Below are 16516 nucleotides of genomic sequence, written 5' to 3'. Positions count from 1 at the left end.
AGGGATCACTCCTTGTTCTGTCCTCAGGGATCACTCTTGGTGGTGTTCAAGGACCATATGGGGTGCTGGAGATTAAATCTGGGTCAGTGGCATGCAGAGCAAATATCCTACCCACTGTACTATCTGTTGGGCTCTAAAATCTAATTTTTGAAGAAGAATCAAAATTTTGTGCAAAATTCCAATTTCTTCCTGATCAAAAATACATTTCATCAGTGTATTACTTCCTTTAAGATCTACTTCCTTTATTAAGAATCTGAGCTTTAAAGAATAATGAGTATTTCATACCAGTCAAGGAGATTTTTCTCTTGGAAAACTGGCAAAGTTATAGACAACTATAAAATTATCAATCTGTGGCAACAAAAATAATGTGATTTAAGGAAAATGAAGGAACTGGAAGAAAGGAAATTTTTATATTTACCAATTTCTAATCTCAATTGTGGGCTATTCAAACATAGTTTTCTCTATGATATTTATTTGAATGGCAAAAAGACATATGTCTTCTTTCAAATCTATAAGGTTATTGTTGTAGCACCATTGGAAAAATGGTAATAAATTCAGTCTTCAAGGAATTAATACTGAAATCACACAAACCCTTAGGTCCTTCATCTTTGGGTGGGTGAAGGTTCCTAACAGGGTCCCGGATACTGCAGTCTGTCCCTGCCCAGGTGAAATCACAGATGCAGGTAGCTTCATTACTACACACCTGTGAAGAATAAAGAACAAAAGAAGCAGGTTTTCTCCCGACTTCATACAATACTGAAGTGACATAAAGGGCAGAACAGAAGATTTAACAATCATTTGAACTAATAAAAGAAATCTCCATGGTTGCAAGATGAAGATAAGCAATGAACAATGCATGGTGTTGAATGGCGTTTTCATTTAACTATAGAAATACAAAAATTAAATGAAAGTTATTCTAAATTATTACTCATGTTAACTTACTTCCTCACAAAGTATTTTCTGAAGCAGCTGCTTTTAGAAACATACTTATGAATACAAACATTAAGATAATTAACTGGTACTGCCAGAAACGAAAAACCAAGAGATAGTCACCAAGAGTACATGGCCTCACCACAGCCAACACCAAATTCATTTGGAAGTAGTTACCAAACCAAATGATAGCCACTCCCATTTTCCCCAGCTGCTGCTGGCATCCCTCTTCTTGCTGTCAAAAAAGCTAAGGACCCACAAAGAGTGTCTTGGGACCCAAGTAGTGTGTTGGAATGAGTTTATAATTCAGACAAAATTAAAAAGCCAACTGAAAACCAGAGATGGTATTTAAACAGTATAAAAAAATGGAGAGGTATTTCATCCATCCTCGACCAGAAAGATACTTTCAAAGATAGATTGCTACAGATAATATAATTGAACTTTGTATATTAGTACACAAACTTTTAAATTGCAAATTTAATATCATAATTATACCCGTGATGTATTCGATATGCCAAACACAGTAACAAGTTCTGACAATGTTATTGAGCCTGCTTGAGCAAATCGAAGGACAGTGCCAGTGACAGTGACAATTATGACTGAATATGGTGCCATTTCTAACATGGGGAAAATGTGAGTAGTAGAAAGCATAAGAGAGAATTAAAGATCTTTCTATCCATGATCTCCATGTTTTCAGATCAATAACTAAAGCAACTGAGAAGTCTGCCCAGCACTTAATTGTCTTGAGCATTCATTAAGCATTTGCTAGTTATCAATGCTAATGTCTTTTGTGTAACATCTCATTCAATCCTTACACATGCATTCTGATGGGTGAAGAGATTAAGGCACTTGCCTCCAGCCACTGAAATAGCAAGACGTAGAGCCAGGATTCAAACTCAAAATCACTTTTGGTCCCCAAATCCATGCTCTTGATCACTAACCTCTACTTTCTCCCTGGTAAACTCATGATTCAACCAGACATCGTTAGACGTTTATAATATCTCTCTTCTGTTAAGCTTAATTTGAATTATTATTAAACGTTATTTTTAACTAGCAAGTTTAGGTTTTACAGGAAGTGTACTGCCCAAATGATTTGCCAATAGAGTAAAGGCATGGGGAGCCATGAGTTGAGAGTATCTTCTCTTTGGTTGGCAATGGCCCATACATAACTATACAATTTTAAACATGGTAATAGTATCAGTGATCTGAACTCTGATCTAAGGTGTCACTGTCACTGTCACTGTCCTCCCGTTGTTCATCGATTTGCTCAAGTGGGCCCAGTAATGTCTCCATTGTGAGACCTTTTGTTTTGGCATATGGAGTACGCCACGGGGAGCTTTCCAGGCTCTGCCGTGCGGGCAAGATACTCTCGGTAGCTTGCCGGACTCTCTGAGAGGGGCGGAGGAATCAAACCATCTAAGGTGATCTTGTACATATAGATGCCAAGTATACATGGTGCATAGCTAATGGTTTACTAGGAAAATGTAGTAATTTTTAATGGTATGAAGTCTATAGTGATATGGGGCTGCCATTTCTTTTGCAACGATATCAATTTTCTTCCATTCCTTAGATGCCAAGCTATACAGAATGTCACGGTCATGGTCATGGTCCTCCCGTTGTTCATCGATTTGCTCGAGCGGGCCCAGTAACGTCTTCATTGGAGACTTAATGTGGTGAATAAAAATAACATTGGTTTTAAAGAAAAACAAACTAACATAGATGGATGGTAATCTTAGTAAATTAGAGTACTAGGAAAATAATAACAGTTAAACTCATAAACAGTAGCAATACCCACAGAAGGAGAATGACTAAACTTTTATAATAGAACTCTGATGTCACACATTGAAGGTTTGAGCTAGAACACTATTGTCTACTTACCCCATGACCTGAACAGACTTTACCCTTGGAATCAAGTGGGCAGCTACTCATATTCAGGGCCTGAATTTGTAGACACTTCCGATCTAAACACATCATGGAAGGGCCACATGGTGTTCCATCTTCCACATAGCCCACATCTGTGTCATCATCTAAAACCACGTGAGCACCACTAAAAGGGGGGGAAATATTCATACAACCATTAGCACCACACTGAGAAATATGCAATGTCAACAAGGCTTCCTCTAAATGAAAAGTTCAGGCTTTCAGGGGACATGGGTTTCTCCTAGTCTTTCTTCACTTTTCATTTCCTTTCTCCCATTTCCCCTTAATAAAAAACCCAAAAAGCATGATAAAACCACAATGCGCAAAAGGGAGGGGGTGGGGGGGGAGAGAGAGAGAGAGAGAGAGAGAGAGAGAGAGAGAGAGAATGAGAGAGGGAGGAATGAAGAAAAAGAGAGAGGGAAAGAGAGAGAATAAAAGCTTCTTACAAAGAGGCAGGCAAGGGGTGGGGGGTGGGGGGATGATGGGAGGGATCCTGGCCAAACGGTGCTGGGAAATGTGAGAAAAGTACACTGGTGGATGGGGTTGGAATACTGTATGACTGAAATTCAATTATGAACGGCTTTATAATGCTCTAAATATTTTTTTAAAGCATGATAAAAAGAAAGTACTTTTCAAGGTATTTATACAAAGTGTATTCTAAGTCTTTATTTTTCTGTTTTTGATATTGGTTTTTGGGCCACACCCCAAACATTTAGTAGATGACTCTGCTGGAGATTGCTCCTAGCAGTGATCAGGGGACTTTGTGTTGCTGTTGCTGGGGTTTGAAGCTGAGTCTCCTGAAGCAAGTCTTATGTTCAGCCCATTGAGCCATCTCTCTGATCTCTAAATCTTTTTTTTTGATATTCAGCAGTGTTCAGAACTTACTCTTGGCTTTGTGCTCAGGAGTTATTCCTGGCAATGCTCAGTGCCTGAGATCAAACTGGACTTGGCTGCATGCAAGACAAACATCCTAATCTCTGGACACTCTCTTTGTCCCTGACCACTAAGCCTTTACTTGTTTTCAAAGTCTCTGTTAAGACTCCAGGAGTGCTCTTTACATAAGAACAGGAGAAGCATTCTTGGCTTTCCATGGCTTACTTTTTTCTAACTATGACATGTAAGAAAAAAAATCAGTAAGGGTCTATCTCATAGTGATTCAATTTAAAAAAAAGAACAAAAAAAAAAAGAGAGAAAATCAGAAGTTGAACAAGAGCAAACAAAAATATTTTTTAAATATTATTTCTTTAGAGGTTTGGATTACTCATCATGAGTACACTACATACCTTTTGTACCTTGAACTCATTTACATATACATAGGTAATTGTATATAAAATGTTTGCCTATGGCTCTACATAAAAATGAACAAAGAAATTCATCTCTATTAATATTTACTTCTAACATTTCAAAGTTAGGGGCAACTCTTGTTTTTAAAGAATAATCAATGGCATTACTATTAATAGAGTATCTTACTAATGTTTCACACATATATTACTTTAGAACATAACAATATAATTTAACAACACAGAGATATTTGTGAAATTTATACATTCAAAGAAAGTTTGTGACCAATAAGGTAACTAGATTTGAAAATTACAAACACAATCCAGGAAGGATTTTATTGTCTAAGACCCTGTTAGAAACTCCATCAGAGTCCTTTCAAAGATCAAAAATAAAAAGCAGCAATATTGGACCAAGACAGCATAATTCAAATTTGCTACCCAATTAATTCACTAAATTTTTTTCAAAATTACATTTGGAGGTTTCTAAACATTACAAACACGCATATACAATGGCATATGAGCTACTTTGGGGGAAAACAAAAATAAAAGTTTGCATAGACTGAGGAAACTTTTGTAGGGGGGGTTCTAAAGTATTTTTGGACATTAACAGTACCATTTGTTTGAGAGCACAGACTCTTAGTAGTATGAATGCTTTGAAAGAATAATGCTTATTTGAATATATATGAACTGAATAAAAGAGTGTACCCCATATCTTCTGTACCTTGAACTCATAGGTAATTGGATATGAAATGTTTGCCTACAGCTATACATAATAGTATTAATAAATACATTATACCCGATTATTTATTAAATCATATAATTATCACCTACCAGACACAAGTACATGCAGCTTAAATTCTTTTTATGAAATTAAAAATAGAACACTGTTGTCAATATTTAACAGTGACATATTCCAGTATTTAAAATATTAGTCATGAATAAAAAGCAGAGGATATGATTCTACTCCTAAGATTATTATTAAAAAAATGTTTAACTACTGAGAAAATTTTGGAATGAATAAAATGTTCAAATCAACATACAACTTTATTTTTAAGATGACATTTCAATTGCAATGTTACAATAAAATATGAGTCAACAATCCTCTTGAAACAAATAATGATATTTTCCTTGATTTTTCCTAAATTTGCATTCTCATTATTATGATTCTCAATATTTAAATACTTAACAAGTTACCTGCAATCAATCACTCGGCCTTGATGGTAGAAGGAAGTTGGGATGATCTCACCCTGAAGTTGACCAATACGTGGCACTCGGGTAAGATTGGTGCAGAGTAAAAATCCACAGAATACATCACTAAATATGTTTGTTAAAAAAAATGGACAGAAAAAATTTAAGATCAAATTAATCCCCAAGCCTGAAGGAAGGATACTGAGGGGTGTCATCATATATTCCTATCCTGAGACCCAATTCTTATCAGACTTGCTCAATTGCTTGCATGACTGGCCAGCTCTTGTCTCACCCAGTAATATACACATTCCTCTCCAGAGAGAGACATTCAGGATATGTCTGCATGTTTATCTTGTGATTAGTACATCCATTTTTTTTAAAACTTTCCTTCCCATTCTCCTAAGCTCAAAGTAGCTCTCAGGTATTGCAACACAAAGAAAAGTCAGCTATAGAATTTTGGGGGAGAATTTTTATTTTATGGGGAAAAGTAGGTTAGAACATGACAGGAAGGAAACTTTCGGTACCTCCCTCCACCTTGCCATTTGAGTTTCAGAACCTAAGGATAAAAACCTCTGCATGCTAAGCACTACAGAGTAGAGAGAGAAATCATGGCTTCTCTTTTTGACACTGTTAAATGTCTCACCCATCCTGCCTCTGTTAAATGAGCAATGGTCTCCCTTAAATATTTTGTGATATAATACAGAGCGATAGCACAGCAGGTAGGGCATTTGCCTTGCATGTGGCCAATCCAAGTTCGATTCCTCTGTTCCTCTCAGAGAGCCCGGCAAGCTACCAAGAGTATCCTGCCTGCAGGGCAGAGCCTGGGAAGCTCCCCGTGGTGTACTCGATATGCCAAAAACAGTAACAGTAACAACAAGTCTCACAATGGAGATGTTACTGGTGCCCGCTTGAGCAAATAAATGAACAAGGGGAGGACAGTGCTACAGTGCTACAATATTTTGTAAATATTTTGTAAATAACTGGCCTGGTATATCATAAAATAGTAAATCCGCGTGCAAAAATTCACAGAGATGTATCAAATTCCATTTGTAAACCAGGACATGCAAGTTAAAAAATGACATAATTAAGCAATTCTCACTTATTAGAACAACTAAAAGAAAAAAAAACATGATAACACCAAGTGTTGGTGAGAATGGAGTACAACAAAAAGCTTATATGTGTGTTAGTGTTGGCAGATTTTTACCAGGACCACCATTTTAGAAAAAAGTATGGCATCATCTGCTACACTATAAAGATATATCTCCTATCACTTAGCAGTTTTTCTTCTAGGTACAGACCTTAGAAAATCATGTAAAAATCTAAACTGAAACAAGTACAAGCATGTTTACAGAAGTATGGTTTCTAATAGCCACAACCTAGCAACAACCTAATGTTCATCAATATACAATGGAGACTAAACTATGGCACATGACTCTATGTGGAAATTTAACAAAAATTAAAACAAATACCAGAAAATGAACAGGTACAAACCATGGAAAACTTAGGAAACAAACTATAAAAAAAAAAAAACCAAACACATACAATGTGGTTTCTTTAACACACATTGATACAAACACAGCAATTTGTATTAATTAAACCACATTCAATTCCTCCGCCCCACCAGGAGAGCCCGGCAAGCTACCGAGAGTATCTCGCCCGCATGGCAAAGCCTGGCAAATTACCTGTGATGTATTCAATATGCCAAACACAGTAATAACAAGTCTCACAATGGAGATGTTACTGGGCCCATCAAGCAAATCAATGAACAATGGTAGGATAGTGACAGTGACAGTGACATTCAAGAGTGAGCCATCAGTAATATGTATCAGAGTCAACATGTTAATACAAGTTACTAAAACTCAATGCAGAAAAGACATCTATAATCCTATGTTCATTGCAACACTAGTCACAGTGGCCAAAATCTGGAAACAACCCATGCTCCTAAGAATAGACAACTGAATAAAGAAACTGTGGTAGAGATACACTCCAGAATACCAAATGGCCATAAGAAAAGATGAAGTCGTTCAATTTGCTATTACATGAATGAATCTGAAAAGTATCATGATAACTAAAGTTAGTTAGAAAGAGAGACAGACATAGAATGATTCACTCATATGCCGGACATAAAAAAGTTCAGTAGGGAATTAGCTAATTCCCAAAGGCAATAGAAACCGAAGAGCAGGTGAATGGTCCTAAGTAGAAAGTGTGTAATGGTGGTGGTGGGGGTCGGGGTCGGGGAGGGATTGGAGGGGGTAGGGAGTGATCAGGGAAGGGACCATTGCAACTATAGAAGGAAGTGGTCACACTGGACAAGAACTGGGTGCTGAAGGGAGATAGAGTAATATGAATGATACCCTCCCAGTTTGCCTTGTGCGCAGCCACCCAGGCTGAGCCAGGTTCGATTCCTCTGCCCCTCTCCCAGAGCCTGGCAAGCTACCGAGAGTATCTTGCTCACATGGCAAAGCCTGGCAAGCTACCCCTTACGTATTCAATATGCCAAACACAGTAACAACAAGTCTCAAAATGGAGGCGTTACTGGGCCCGCTTGAGAAAATCGATGAACAACGAGAGGACAGTGCTTGTTTGTTTGTGGACCCTCCCAGTAATAGTACTGTAAGCTATAGTTGCCAAAAAGGGGAAAAAAGGAAAAAGAGAAAAATGTGCCTGTCATAGGCTAGGGGCCAGAAGGGAAACAGGGGATACGGGTGGAGGCAAGTAGACATGGGTGAAGGGATTAGTGCTGAAACACTGTGGGCCTGAAACTCACAGTGTCATGGATAACCTTGTAGCTCACAGTGAATCAATTCAAAGTTTATCTCTCTCTCTCTCTCTCTCTCTATTTATCTATCTATCTACTTATCTATCTACACACATATACACACATATATATTCACATATATATTCACATATATACATATACACATATACATATATATGGCTTAGGTAAATAAAACCTAAACTTAGATAATTTCTAAACAAAGCATTTGTGATAAATGAATAACTTTGAATTGAAATAAATCTCAAATCCACTATGAATAACTTTGTAAATAAATAATATGAAACTACTATGATTAACTTTTTAAGTCATAGTCACTGTCACTGTCCTCCCGTCAATTTGCTCGAGCAGGCACCAGTAACGTCTCACAACAAATTGTGAAGTTTGTTGTTACTGTGTTTGGCATATAGAATACGTCACAGGTAGCTTGCCAGGCTTTGCCGTGCAGGCGAGATACTCTCAGTAGCTTGCCGGGCTCTCCAAGAGGGGCGGAGGAATTGAACCTGGCCACGCGGCCACATACAAGGTAGATGCCCTAACCACTGTGCTATGGCTCCAGCTCCAATTTTAGTTTACAATTAAAAAGCATATTGTGAATTATGAATAATATTGCTTCTTTCTTGTCCTATTTTTAAGGAGAAAACATTATGCATAAATAATTGACTAGGCAGCACAGCAATTCTGCTCGTTATACAATGGACAATCAAAAAAAATTCTAGGAAATTCAAATATGAAATCAAAAGGAAAACATGGGCTAGTTTTCCTTCAGAAAATATTACTTTGTATCTGACAAAATATCACTTCCAAACAAGAATCAAATAAAACAATATGTGAGAGTTTCTGAACTCCACAGAAATGGTTTCCACAGAAATGGTTGTGAGTCTGTGCCAGAGGGAGAGTTTTATCCATAGACATCTGTCTCTAGAGACAAAAGCATTTTTTAAATACTCACTACGAAATTTTACATAGTTGAACATTTCAATGTTAGTCACATTTATTTTATGCTCCTTTTGCATTTGAATCAGCACTTCCAATGCACTCATTCTGCCCCCATGGCTGACTACTTACTGTTTGCTGCACTGGATCCATCGGTCTCCATCCTTCCCACAGTTTCCCTTCTCCGTGCCTTCTGTATTCAGCTTTTCATAGCAGAACTTGTCTGACCCTGAGGCCTCTTTTAGAGATGAGCAAGATAAAGAAATTAATTTCAGTTCCCCCGTTATCTATTACCAGTCTGTGCCAGTGTATGGTTCTTCAGGAAAACAAAATTCCTGATTCATAGCATTTGGTAATTTATGTGGTCTAAATTATTGTAGAAAGATACATGACTAATTTTAAGCTAGTAATGTGATATCAACTGAAATACAAACAATGAGAACATTTAACAACTGAACATTTAACACCTGGTTCTTGCAAACTAACATAAGATAGTGCCAATGCACCACCATTTTAAATTTGGAAAACAAATGTATTCCCAATTTTTATCAAAGGTGGTGATGGTGAGAGGTAGAAAATGGTTACTAATAGGAAATAGTGATGTGACACTCAAGAAATTAATAAGTATTCTTAATTCTGTTTTATATTAATTTTAGAACATAAAAAGTCATTCCTTTAAGATTTGTTGGCTCTTGGGTTCTAATCTTTAAAATACAAGTGCACCTCTATCCACCCAAAGGCAAGCACTAACAGCAGATACCAAATTAAAGTAGCTGTCAAACCCTGAAATCACTTGTTGCAGGGGTTCAAGCACACTTCTGTGTATTCAATGTTATGTGGCATGGGCTCTCTTCCCCGTCACGTGTGTTTGGTGGCCATGAACTGCTTCCCCACCCCGTCCTGCAGCTGCTGCCAACAGACACATGAAGGAGATAACAGGGCTGCCAAACTGGTTGGTGATCAGTTGCTATTTATTCCAATCTCCATCCTGCTATTTATTCCATCCAATCCCTTCGTCAGGACCCTGCTTTTGGGGTGCTAGGAATTAAGGGCAACTGAGGCTAAGTTGAGTAACTATGACAGATGCCCGGGAGTAAATGTTATTCGGAGTCATTTAACTTCAAGTTACAAAAGCATAGCATTAACTGTCTTCCTGTGTCTGTACAAAAAAGACATTGCTCTAAAGAAAACTATGCAAAGGACATAAGGGAAAGAGAAAAAGCAATATTTCACTTACAAACACAAAATCCAGAGTCCTTAGAAGGATCTGACCTTACAAGTCACAGGGTCTGATTTGGGGATATAAGTGATTCACAAATAGGGAAAGCAGAGCACAGAGGAGAGGTTAAAGATTAACAGAGGAATGGGAGTGCCTCTGGAGCACTGTGATGGGTGGAACACAATAAACCTAAGCTCCCTGCTGCAAGGGAGAAAGGACAAACCAATATTATCCCACAACTTCTGTGTTTCTTTTCTTTTGGGATGACCCAACCTCAGCTAGTTAAGACAGACCCATTTTCACACCCGGCAATGCACAGGGGTTATTCCTGGCTCTGCACTCAGAAATTACTCCTTGCGGTGCTCGGGGGACATATGGGATGCTGGGAATTGAACTCAGGTCGACCGCATACAAGGCAAACACCCTGCCCTACCCTCTGTGCTATCGCTCCAGCCCCTCACCGATAATTTCTTGAAATAAAAACACTAACCACCCCCAAAAAAAAACAGACCCATTTGTGCTCTCTGGCACCCAAGAACTAAAGTTCATGAGAGAAATGCTGTAAACATCATGAACAGAATGCATGTATTAACTACTAGGGAATGTACTGAAGATATAATTTCAGTATAGAGGCACCTCACAAAGTGTCTGTATGTCTTCACTTCAAACTAAAGAAGTAAAACACAGAAAATAAAAAAAAAATAAGACTGGTACTATGCTGGGGAAATGAAGCAGAAAGGGAACAGGGAAGGAGTAAGCGTTTAATGCATGGTACTAAGTAAATCCCACAAGTGGCCGGATCAGGGATGTCAGCACTGCCATTCCGAGCAAGTACAGGCAACCCTTCCCTTGAAACACAATCGTCACCAATGATGCCTGGCAATCTGGTCAACAAGTTCCCCTACCTGTGGGGCTTGTGGCTGAGATTCACAGGGCTCTTTCTTCTTACCTATTTCTAGATCTCTTTAATACATCACTCTAAGCTGTATCTCTCTTTCTGATCACTGACAGAGAACCACGTTCAGAGAGAAATGTGTATGAATACATTGAGCAGGAAAGCGTGACCTACTTGTTCCCCAGATGTACTGACACTGGTTGTCCCGAGTCTTGCATTCTCCATTGTAGCAGCGGCCCTAAGGACAGAGGGACACTGGTCAGGAGACAGAAGCACAAGGCCTACTTCTGGTTCCCTCCATTTTTACTGCCAGGTGTCCTTTCTGTGGTTGCAGACAGTGGTGGTTTTTAGTTTTTTTTAATTTTTGATCATCATATACCTAAATAGAGACCTACAGGAATCATATATCTCTTAAGAGAAGCCTAACAGACACATAAAATTTGGACCAGAATGATAGTACAGCAGGTAAGGCCAACCTGGGTTTGATCTCCAGCACCCCAGATGGTCACCTGAGCACTTTCAGGAGTGATTCCTGAGCACAGAGTTGGAGTAACCCTGGACCATTACAGGGTGTGGCCCCCCAAACCAAACCAAACCAAACCAAACCAAACCAAACCAAACCAAACCAAACCAAACCAAAAACCTAGATACACAAAATCTAAAACTTAGAATAAGACTCAGGATACAGTTCTTTAAATCCAAATCTTATCCACTAAACAATTAAATTTTACAATGGGAACACTTGAAGGAAAGGTGGGCGAGAAGTTGCTCTAGTGTGAGAACAGTTGTTATAATATGCATTCATATCGTAAGTATAAGAAACAAAACTCAAGCTTCGAACACTGACAGATTCCCCCACAAGGCACTCAAAGTATTTCCAGAGGGTCCCAATGCTACAAATTAGATTCCTAATTCTTCAACCATGACATTCTTTTCCTGGCTCTCAATCTTGATGATTTGTCACCAGAGTCAAGTATAATATATTTAGCATTTGGCTTCACATGATGCAACATGGAATTACAAGTCCACTGCTATAATTTAACTGTTGACTGAGTTGCAATTTCCCTCCAAAGTTACACTTATCAAAAAGAAATTCTCAAGTAAATCCTTTTAAAATTGTATTTAAAATGGAAATGAGCAGCATACCTGGTTTTGATTGCATGCATATCCATCTTGCTTATGGAGATTTGGTGGGCACTGAAAGAAAGAATCTTTCTAGTTAATTCTCTGTATGTTAAGAAGCGTCATATTATGATCTGTTGTCATAACATATAAAAGTACCCCCCAAAATGCAAGCATGGGTCTTATAAGGAACATTTAGAAAAACATGAGTTTTTATTAGGCTATCCAAATTAATTTTCCTATGATTGGAAAATATAAATAAACCAGACCCGTACCATGAAGGTCTCCAGGCTTCAGTTTCTTATGAGGTAGACTGACATAGTACCTTACATTCACTTGCCTACAGAGTTAAAGTAGATGCGTTAAGGTAGACAAGAAAGGGAATGAAGTGGCTTGTTATGTAGAAGTGGACACAATCTGGAACTAGTTTATAAACTTCACTGGACTCTAAAAATGTCACATCTGCACTTCACACCCATGTGCTCCCTCACCCCTAGGCCACTCTACTGCAGAGGAAGGAACTTCCTGTCCTTCCACTCAAAGGATGTGCCTCTACCCTTCTGTATCCAAGCTCCTGCACTCCAGAGTTACAGCACAGCAGCCTGATGTGAATGGCATCTCCTTCTCCACACCTGTCAATCACTGTTGAAGGGACACTTCACTTCCGCTGCCCAAATTAACCTGAGTCAATTAGGTTAAAAGTTATACTCTCTGTGCACCTTATTTATCACATTTAGAAGACGTTAGAAAGGTGGGACTCGGGGAGCAGGAGATGGTATAGTGGTTTGGGCACACCTAACATATCCCTGACTCAAGTTTGACTCCTAGCACCATATAATCTCCCAAGCGCTGCTGGTTGAGGCAACCCTGGAAGACCCCTGAGCAACACTGAGTAACCAAGGTGGTCCCCAGCCATACAGCAGGTGGCTGGGGTTTCTCTGGCACCATGAAGCCCTAGCAGCATTGCAGCATCAGGTCCTTAGTACTCTGACACTGAAACGGCCAGGCCAGCTGGGGTCTCTGGTCCTCCTGAGTACCACTTGGGAGCACTCAGTATCCCCACCCCTCAATCTAGAACCAAAAAAAAGTAAGTTGAAATCAGAGGCTGTGTTTCAGTGTCTAATGTGAATGTGGAAAGGAAAAAGAAACACATTGCTGTGACATGGGAGTGAGAAATAGCAAGTGCATAAAGGCCGTCTCTGCTTTACTTCTTCCAACTGCTCAGGCCCTCAACCCGGGAGGTTCTCTGCTTCTCTCTGATAGTCCCCACCAAGGCTGCCAATAAATCCTGTTAGTGTAGCCTTCAGAATATGATGACAATCTGACCCCCTCTCTTCACAGCTGGGCTAACCCCTGTGCAATTTATCACCATCCTTCACAGGGATTATGCATCCACCTCCAGTAGACACCAACATGGTCTCCACCCTGTCTCCAACCTGGTCTTCCTAGAACTATACATCTATCAGTGTCCCTTACGAATATAAATCGGTGGGAGAATGGGAAGGTAGTCACTGAGTAAGGTGCTTGCCTTGACTGGGCAAACCGAGTTCAATCCCCAAGTCTGTCAGGAGTGACCCCTGAGAACAGATCCAGGAGTAAGATCTGAGCACAGCCAAGGGGAGCCCAACCCCCCCCCCCCACCTCCTACCTCCAATTAGAGTGAGAGAGATAGTTCAAAGAGCTGGAGCATATACTTTGCATGTGGAACCCCTGGTTTTCATTCTGCCCTCCATACAGTTCCCTAAGACCCAGACCCAGAGCAGTTCCTGAGCACTTCCAGGTATGACCACCACAAACACGCATCCTCTCTAAATCAGAGCCCACATGTGTGGTCATGCGTTAAATCCCCAACACTATCCCACGTTACTGTCATCCTTGGGTGCTCAGCTTTGCTGGCAATCCCCAGGTCAATTGTGACCCTCTTGTCCACAGAATATATATCCTTTTTTGCTCTCTTGCCTTGGAAGTTCAACATGACCTGCTCCCTCCCTTGCAAGCATCATCTCCCTGACTCCTTCCTACTCTCAACCATGACTGAGCTGAGGCCAGTGAAAGTGCAGGCATGATGCTACTCCATGGCCTTTGCCCTGCTCTGCCTTCTGTCTTTCCCACAGAAGTGTGCTGGCCTTGCTTTCTCACCTTCCTCAGAGCTCTGCTCACCTGCCGGCATCTCAGAGACTTCTCTAACCACACCCTTCCAAGTCATAACCTGCCCAACCCGGCATTCTCTCTCACCGACTCTTTTCTTCTCTGTAGCGCTCATCCTCTACTGACGAGTAACATGTTTCACTCAGTTGTTCAGTTCTACCCCAAATGATGTGTGTTTTATGGAAGCAGGGATTTTATATGTTTGGGTCTCTGCTCCTCCCTTCCCTCTAGAACAAAACTGGATTCAATCACTGAATTACTACTTCTACTAGCTGGTTGAGAAAATAAATGAATGATCCATACAGATATAATTCAGTTATTTAATTCTGTTTATCAAGTTCACTACAGAAAGAACACAGATCTGAGACTGCTAAGGAAGAGAACTTACTGAGTTTGAGATGGATTGCTTTTGACTTTCTATCTTTCTGAAGAGTAACATAATCTCCCATAAACTTTCATTCCCCAAACTCCAATATTCCAATAACTGAGATTATAAGCACTAAAGTATGGCTTGATAGGCAGACTGCACAAAACCAGATCCACCTGAATCCACCCAAAAAACAACCATTGTATTATTAATCAATTAGTTAATTATTCACTTATTCCAAGACAAATATAACCACACCAAACAAAAAATTCAAAAAAGCAGAAAAAATATTGTTACTAAAAAAAGGTACATCAGGCTTTAAATGAGTTATTTTGATTTAAGTGATTTCTTAATGTGTGTGGCAGAAGGCAGGTGGGGAGGGTGGGTGGCGTGGTGGTGGCAGCGGCGGCAGGGATTCGTAGAAGCTTTTACTAATGAAATAAAAAGTCCTTTACTGTAAACTGTCCTCTCTCAATGCACGGATGTTTATAATCAATTTATTTTTAGTGTAGGCTAATGAAACCAGTTGCATATTGCAGAATTAGGGATATTTTGGGATGTCATTTTCTTTGGAGTCATTTAAACAAAAGAACCACAAATCCATGTGCTTTCTTGTGACTGTGAGTAGAATGCTACCCCAGCCGTTGGTTTTATGCAAAACAAAAAGATTCACTGAGACAGGCCTCAGCAGTGTGACAGCATTTAAATGCGTTCATTTTAAAATGTGCTACAACATCCATTTAGATGACATACTTCACAGAGCTAATAGAAAACATCTCCCACATCTTTCAAAAATATCTTATTATATCATGCAGTATTATTTTCCAAGGATTTCTCTCATTTGCACAACCATTATGTATTGCTATATATTGTGAATTTAAAAATAGCTCAAAGGCATTTGTAAATGCTATGTCAAAAATAAGCAGAAGATACTCTGAGATAAAAGATCTAGTCAGAATGTCAGTTGTACACACTGATTGTACACACTGATGCTGATATTCTCAGACTCCAGTTTTTAAAAAATCATTATTAGGATCCATTTAATTCAAGCTATACTGCCACTTACAAAGCAAAACAATGTGGGAGAAGTTTAACTTCCTCTACTCCATTATCTATTTTAGGTTCATCTCCATCATAAAAGTAAATGATTACTAAAACAATATATTATTGTAATACACGATGGAGAAATTCATTTAACAATATAATTTCACACTAGATACATGAGATTAAAGCCTTTTATTTGTAAAGTAAAATATTAGGCCAAAGATGCTCATCAATATGGCATTTACAATAGCAAAGTTCTGGAAGCAACCTAAGAGCCCAAAAGATGAGCAAAGAAATTGTGGTCTAGCTAAACTATGAAATACACAGCTATGAGAAAAGATGAAATCTGGCAATTTATTGCAATTTGTGCAGAACTGAAAGGATCATGTTAAGCTAAATAAGTCAGAAGGAGGGCAATTGCCAGATAATTTCATGTAAGCTATGTATGTAAAGACACAAAGTAATGAAATAGTCATCGCTGTCATCATCACTCTCATCCCGTGGTTCATTGATTTGCTCAAGCGGGCTCCAGTAATGTCTCCATTCGTCCTAGCCCTGAGAGATTTTAGCAGCTTCCCTTTACTCGTCCTTCCCAATGGTTCCACATTGGAGGCTCTTTCAGGGTCAGGGAAACAAGACTCATTATTGTTACTGTTTTTGACATATTGAATATGCCATGGGGAGCTTGCCA

General features: G+C 39.2%; 1 protein-coding gene across 3 annotated transcripts in view; it reads right to left on the bottom strand.

Moving 5' to 3' along the window:
* The window catches only part of ADAM23 (ADAM metallopeptidase domain 23), a 218689-nt gene that overhangs the window by 24275 nt on the left and 177898 nt on the right, over positions 1-16516 (bottom strand). For all 3 annotated transcript variants that reach the window (XM_056111569.1, XM_056111568.1, XM_056111570.1), the window contains exons 19-24: positions 12291-12341; positions 11319-11382; positions 9163-9268; positions 5325-5444; positions 2809-2977; positions 592-703 (exon numbers count right to left, since the gene is read on the bottom strand). In XM_056111569.1, coding sequence (XP_055967544.1) covers positions 592-703; positions 2809-2977; positions 5325-5444; positions 9163-9268; positions 11319-11382; positions 12291-12341 — 622 coding nt within the window. The remainder of the gene's footprint in view (positions 1-591; positions 704-2808; positions 2978-5324; positions 5445-9162; positions 9269-11318; positions 11383-12290; positions 12342-16516) is intronic.

This window comes from Sorex fumeus, unplaced genomic scaffold, assembly GCF_029834395.1.
Source record: "Sorex fumeus unplaced genomic scaffold, SorFum_2.1 ptg000014l, whole genome shotgun sequence".
Lineage (NCBI taxonomy): Eukaryota > Metazoa > Chordata > Mammalia > Eulipotyphla > Soricidae > Sorex > Sorex fumeus.
Note: the sequence above shows the minus strand (reverse complement) of the source record. Positions and strands in the feature narration are given on the sequence as shown.